The sequence below is a fragment of the Chrysochloris asiatica genome, unplaced genomic scaffold (genome assembly GCF_000296735.1).
Source record: "Chrysochloris asiatica unplaced genomic scaffold, ChrAsi1.0 scaffold00209, whole genome shotgun sequence".
Lineage (NCBI taxonomy): Eukaryota > Metazoa > Chordata > Mammalia > Afrosoricida > Chrysochloridae > Chrysochloris > Chrysochloris asiatica.
In genome coordinates, this window is record NW_006408727.1 from 2,115,755 (window position 1) to 2,123,134 (window position 7,380).

Below are 7,380 nucleotides of genomic sequence, written 5' to 3' on the forward strand. Positions count from 1 at the left end.
GGCTGCACTTCTTCCAAAACAGATCTATTGGTTCTTTTGGCAGCCCATGGCACTTTCAATATTCTCCTCCAACACCATAACTCAAAGGCATAAATTCTTCTACAGTTTTCCTTATTCCTTCCAGCTTTCACATGCATATGAGGTTATTGAAAATACTGTGGCTTGGGTCAGGCACACCTTAGTCCTCAAGCTACATAGCCATTAATCCCTTGTGTTTTCAACAATGGCCTTTCAGTTGAGGGATTTGGAACAGTTCTCAAGTCTTTTCTTTCTGAGATTGGTTCTTGCAGAAACTCTTTAGGTCTTTAAAGCCTCAGAGATTAGACGTTTTACCCACATTCAGAATGGGTTGATAGAAACTCAGAGTAGAGTTGGATTTGTTAAACTTCCACACTGAAAGGAGAAGGATGGTGCTTATATTTACTTTGTTGTGGGTTAACACGCCAGACTGCAAAGCCGTTTCAACTCCAAGGTCAGTGGTTCAAGCTCACCAGCTGCTCCTTGGAAACTATACAGGGCCGCTATGGGTCGGAACTGACTCGATGGCACTTCACAACAGCAACAACTTTTACCCTAATAGAGATATTAAACTAGAATAGGAATGAGGGCAGAAAGTGTGTCAGGAACTAGCACTTAGAAAACTATTTCTTGGGAGCCAGGTTTCTCTTCCTGAAATGCCAAGCTTAAAAATAAAGCCCGAGGGTGTGAAATATCCACAGTGGAATGTCAAGTGTAGTTATTAGTGGTTATAAGTTGGGCAGGAAGCAGGGGGAAAGGAAGACATAACACTTAGGGGACATGTGCTTCCCTTAAGGGTGATGAAAAAATTAGGGGATGGTCATGGGTTGAGGAAGAAGCCCTGGTGGTACTATGGTAAGCATTCAGCTACTAGCCAAAAGGCTTATTATGGTTCAAAACTACCATTGGCTTTCTGGTGATCTGCTCCCACAAAGGTTGTAGCTGTTGTTGGTTGTTAAGTGCCGTTGAGTTGGTTCTGATTCAGCAACCCTATATAGTTTTTCCAAGGAGTGGCTGGTGAATTTGAACCTCCGCCCTTGTGACTCAAACCGAACTTATAGTCCAGTGCTTATCCTACAGTGCCACAGAAGGACTACACAAATATTACACTCTAGAAAACCATATAGGGCCGTTGTATTTTGTCACATGGGGTCACAATGAGTCAAAATCAAGTCAGCAGCATTTGACAATAATGGTGGGACAACATAATGAATTTAATGTCACATGTGAAGATTATTGAAATGACCCATGTTTTGTTACCTTTTTATTTACCACATTAAAGAAAAATCTGAGCTATCTCTTCCACCAAAAAGTAATGTCAATGGGGTTTTGTTTCACCTTGGCTGTTTCTGAGCATGGACTCAACACTCTCCTCTTTTTATCAGACTGCCCCATGATTTTTATAGTTTCTCTCTCTTACCAACTGACAGTTTGGGTCTAGAAAATCACAGCTTAATGTGGAATTTCCTTCTGGCTGAAAAAGAAATCACTGATTCCCAATCCACTGACACTAGGAAATTCAAGAGCAAGATGTATTAATTAATTTTACAAGAACCCCATTATTCAGTCAACTCTGCCTGTTGCATGGACATAGTTTACATATGACTAACAGCTCCTCAAGGAATCTTAAGAGACAGAAAATGTTAAGTAAACTGTTAATAGCAAACAGGTGTCTAAAAAGCATATTTGTGTTGTCTTTGCAATGTATATTCTTAATAGCAACAGCAAAAAATGAATATATTTTTAGAAAGAATCTTTGCAATAACAATGCTGATAGATATGGAATATAGATTGTATATGTAACAATGTACATGTGTATATTGTGTGTATTGTTGTGAAGTGCCATTGAGTCAGTTTTGACTCGTACCAACCCTGTATAGGGTTTCCAAAGAGTGGCTGGTAAGTTTGAACTGCCAACCCTGTTGGTAAAACCAATCTTGTGGTCGTGTTTTCTCCCACAGCACCACACCAGGGCTATTAAAGTTTGATTATATCTGTAGAGTGGAGGCAGAGAAAGGTAGAAAGTACATAGGATGCTTATGACAATAATAAGTCCACAACTTCAGTCTCAAAATGCAGTGAAACACTGATTAAAACTAATAATTTTGGTTATATTAATTTGTTTGCAAAAGTTGATTTTACCTATGATTTTTTAAAATATAATCTAAAAACTCAAGTCCTTATACACCTACTGGTTCAACAGTGATTACATTACCAGTAAAATTGTTTCATAGTCTCTACCTGTAAAGTCTCTTGCAGTTAGCAGCTCAACATGTAAAGTAGTGGACTACACGTTGAGCTGCTAACTGAAAGGTCAGCAGTGCAAATCCACCGTCAACTCCATGGAAGAAAGATAAGGATTTCTGCCCCCATAAAGATTTACAGCATCAGAAATCCTATAAAGGGTCACTATGATATGGAACCAACTCAGTGGCTTGCAGCAGCAGCGCCTGTAAAAGCCTAGTCCCTTAAAAAATCGACATAATTTATTCTTGGTGTTTTAAGGGGGCCTCTCACATGTGCTTACATATTCTTATACTTGGTCCTCCTGATTGATATCCTATGTTGATAATCTGAAGTCCTGGGTTATGTAAAATTGTTCTTAACTTATAACCAAAAGACTCATTGTTTGAGTCCACCCAGAAGTGCCTTCAAAGGAACGTCTGGTGGTCTACTTCCAAAACTCAGCACTTGAAAATGCAGTTCTACTCTGACATACATGGAGTTGCCATAACTCAGAACGGTCTCAGTGACAACTGGTATGGTTTATAAACCCTTAAAGGTGGCGTCTCACCAATAACCCTACGGTCAGTGACTTGTGAGACTGTGACAACCATATATAATGCCTGTTGTTGTTGTTAAGTGCTGTCCAGTCAGTTCTAATTAATAGCAATTGCCTGTGTATAGGGTTTCCGAGGAATGGTTGATGGGTTTGAACTGCCAACCTCGCAATTCAAACTAACTTTGCAATCCACTCTTTATCCTACAGAGCCACACCAGGACTCTAATTTTCATGAATTCCAATGATGTTGGCAGTATTATCTTTTCTTCAGTCTTTATAGTGCCAAACAACATCCCATGGTGAAATAGGAAAAAATGGCCCAATCTGTAACTCTGTGGCTAGAGACTTTGTTAACTGATCTCCAAGACAGTACCTATAGCAACCTGTGCTCCAGAGTTTACAAGCCCCCTCATGAAAACTTCTGTTTTCTGACTGAACTTCTTCAGTCAGAGGAGTCCTGGTACAATGCTAGACTGCTAACCAAAAGGCCAGTTGTTTGAATCCACCAGCAACTCTGCAGGAGAAAGATGGGACAATCTGCATTCAGAAAGATTACAGCCTTGGGAACACTTTGGGGCAGTGCTACTCTGTGTCTAGTTTGTCTATGAGTCAGAATCAGTTAGACATCACCAGATTTGATAGACAGTCAGGTGTAGTAACTAACTGAACCAAGCTTAAGACCCTGATGCTCGCTCGGGTCATTCTCTCTCTTCCACTTCCTCTTCTACTCCATGCATATCAATTCATCCAAATAGGTCGCTAGGGCAGTGCTGATGCAAATATTTTATATTGGCGCTGTCCAGTATGGTAGCCACTAGCCATATTTGGTTCATGAATCTTGGAAAGTGACTATTGTGATTGAAAACTGAGTTCCAATTAATTAAAATTTAAATGACCACATGTGACCAGCATTTTCAGTTCTACTCACTTTATCATTGCAGTGCGCTGTATTCTTATATTTTCACATTCATGCCTGCTCAACTGCAAACCATGCTGTTGTGTGTCAACCAAGAAAACTTTCTCTTCATTTCTGTGGAGAAGCAGCCTGTATCCAGCTCCCTGCTGCCCACTTCCAGAGCTGGTGTCCTAGTGAGTCTTAAACTGAGCTGACCACCACCGTTTCTCTTTTCCAGAAACCCAAAGGCCGCCCTACATTTGCTGAACTGGTACAAGTTCTCACAGAGATTGCAGAGACCTGGTGACCTGAAATGGAATGCCAACCCAGAAGGTCATCGTGCAAATTTGTCACAAAAGGAAAGTCATTGAAGGTGTATGTTTCGTTTTAGAACTGTTGACTCTTGGATACAGTGCAAAAATTACAAGCTTTCCCAAAGTTTAAAAATATTCTGACACCAGCTTCTCTATGGATGTGTTTGAGAGACACTTTTAAGCCCTTATTTTTTGTAATATTTTTCATGTCTCCCATATGTGAAGAATGGAGAAAGACTCCACTGCAGCCTTCGTGGTGACTGGTCTTCATGATACTAACCCTAAAACCTCTAAGGATGTATGAAAGCTCATCCTTTACAGAGTGAAGGGATTTCTTTCCTGAAGCAGAGAGACAGACTTTGTATCATTGGTCCATGTATAAAAGAAGAAAATAAATTCTGTCAACTCATGGAATGAAGAATCCTTCCCTTCTGAATGTCATGTTTTTGAGCTGTACAGATATTTACAGAAAATGAACCACATACACATGAATATTCTGTAACAATGTTTTATAATCTCCCTATGTATTTGGCAAATGTGCTGCTTTGGCACATATCTGATTATTTTGGAAAGAGAGAGAGAGGTTTGTCTCAGGGAAATGGTTCAGGAAATTGTTGTTGTTGTTAAGTGCCATCGAGTTGATTTTGACCCATAGCGATCCTGTATAGGGTTTCCAAGGAGCAGCTGGTGAGCTTCAACCACCAACTTTGCAGTTCAAATGACTTTGCAGTCTGACGCATTAGCCCACAGTGTCATACCAGTCTGGCAAATTGAAAGTCCATAGGTCAGGTGTCAGCCTGGATGCTTCCCTTGTCCTACATAGCTATTGACTCAAGATTGGCAAGTCAGATGGCAGGCTGCTGGATGCAGAAGCAATGAATCCAAGGTCAGCAGGGATGATGACAGGCTGCTGACTCACAAGCTGCACTAGCTAACTACTCCCAGGATTGGCAGATATTATGGCACACCGCTGGTTCAAGTTCAATGAACTGGAGGTCTGATGATGACAAGTCAGATTCAAGATCTAGATCCATCAAAAAGCAAGAGTGCCAGGATGTTCATATCTTTTTTGGAAGTGACCACATCCCTGAGGAAACTCCCTTTCAATTGGGTGGCGGCTCATCTCATAACAGATCTTATCATAGAGGTGATTACATAATATCAGATCTCATCAGAGGAGATGACTACATCATTACTGCCAAACCACTGAGAACCATGACCCATTCAAGTTGACACACACCTTAACCATCAAGTCCACCCCATGTCAACTTGATACCTTACACATTTCCTTAAACTATATGTTGTTGTTGTTAAGTGCCGTTGAGTTGGTTCCGACCCATATCGATCCTGTATAGGGTTTCCAAGGAGAGGCTGATGAGCTTGAACCACTGACCTTGAGGCTCAAACTGACTTTGCAGTCCAGCGCATTAACCCACAATGCCACACCAGGACTCCTTAAACCATATACAATCTCCTAATAAAGAAAAATTTCAAGTACTTGAACCCAACATGATACAATTAACACATGTACAACTGAAAATGCTAGCTCTTTTACATCTTATATGAGTAGACCTTAAAAAATTCATGGAAAAAATCCATGATCTTTTAACTTCACTTTCCAAAAAATTTTTGAAGCTCACTTGTATTTTATAAATTACTTAAACAAAAATATTTGCTTTATACATGCAAGGAAGAAATACTTGTAACAAATTGCAGTTCCGTTTCTCCAATTGGTCATGCAGTTGTAGCTGGTATTCAGAACTACTTTCTTCCAACATTCATTCCACATTCCCTTTGCCCTCAGCAAGCACTTCGGCTGGTAGTAGTTATTTGCCTGATGAGGTGATCCAAACCTTTATTTCTGAATGGTCTAAACCATTAGCAGTCATGTTGGAATTAGGTTGCTATAGCTTTCCATCGACTTAAAAAAAGGGCAGGTAGTACTAAGAGACATCCTATGGAATCTCCTGTATTGCAGATACACTCTTCTTTACCTCTATATTGTAATAGTATCTAATTGCCCCATGGTAAGCAAAGTCAATCACACCACTAGTACAGTAATTATCTTCTTTACTTCTTGATCCAAAGAAGAGAATGAGGACCCTGAAGTGGCTTGATGGTATTCTTCTAGTTCAATGAAATCTGTGTTGTGTCTCCAGGTGGTTCTATAGCTTGCTTTGGAACTAAGACATTGAGACCCATATAACATAGGGTCACAAGGACAGGAAGGAAAAATTTTGCAAGTGGCTCACTAAGGGTAATAATTAATAATGCCACTCCCATTTACACCCCTTGATTCCTGGGCCCATGAATGCTGCCTATTGGAGGAACAGCACTACATTTGTGCCTAATGCTGCTGCCACTGTGCCAATCCATCTCACTGGGGGTTTTCCTCTTTTTCTCTGACCCTCCACATTACCAACCATGATATCCTTCTCCAAGGACTAGTCCTTCCTGATAATATGTCCAAAGTATGAGAGATGAAGTCTGGCCATCTTGGCTTCTAAGGAGCATTCTGGCTGTACTTCTTTCAATACAGATTTGTTTGTTCTTTTGGCAGTTCATGGTACTTTTAATATTCTTCTCCAATGCCATAATTCAAATGCATCAATTCTCTGTAGTCATCCTTATTAACTGTCCAACTTTCACTTGCATATGAGCTTATCGAAAATACCATGGTTTGTATCCGGTGCACCTCAGTCCACAAACTGACAGCAGATTTGCTTAATGCAATATGATGTTCTGATTTTTTTTTTTTAATTGTGAATTGAGTGATAGTTTACAGGACACATCATCAGTTTTACACTTAAAAAATAGTATTTTATTTCATTGCAATGATTACAATGCCCTCCAAGCACCATCAGTTAACAGTATTTACTTCTATTTTCTCTTTTTGTTTTGTTTTTGTATATACAAAACACACAGAAAATATATATTTGTTTAAACTACCAATGGGCACATTTTGCAAACCAGCCTCCTGCCCACCAACACACAACCTTTCTCATTCCGTGGGTCTAGAGTCCTCAGCTGCTCTGTCTCTCTGTGCCATCACCTCTGCTTCTGTCTCTGGTAGTACTAAGAGACATGCTAGCTCTTTTACATCTTTCTCTGGTTAGTATTCCACATTCTGCTTATTCTCTTCCCTCTTGATGGCCCTAGGGTCCTCTATTCCTGAAATGAAAGAGTAACTATTCCCCCTTTTTGTTACATATCTTCCACCTTTACAGTTGTGATAATTGCAGTTAGTCATCATAACAATTACTATTAAGTCAAAAGAATTCTATCCCTATCTTCCCTCACCCCCTTTCACTAGGCCCATCTAGACAAGAGGAAAACTATTCAGTGGGAATTATTCGACCTAACCCACCCCC

The 7,380-nt window shown here is 40.1% G+C and overlaps 1 protein-coding gene across 1 annotated transcript in view; it reads left to right on the forward strand.

Moving 5' to 3' along the window:
- The window catches only part of TXK (TXK tyrosine kinase), an 81,627-nt gene extending 77,625 nt beyond the window's left edge, over positions 1 to 4,002 (forward strand). Inside the window, exon 13 of the mRNA XM_006872673.1 lies at positions 3,934 to 4,002. Coding sequence (XP_006872735.1) covers positions 3,934 to 4,002 — 69 coding nt within the window. The remainder of the gene's footprint in view (positions 1 to 3,933) is intronic.
- Positions 4,003 to 7,380: the final 3,378 nt, after the last annotated feature.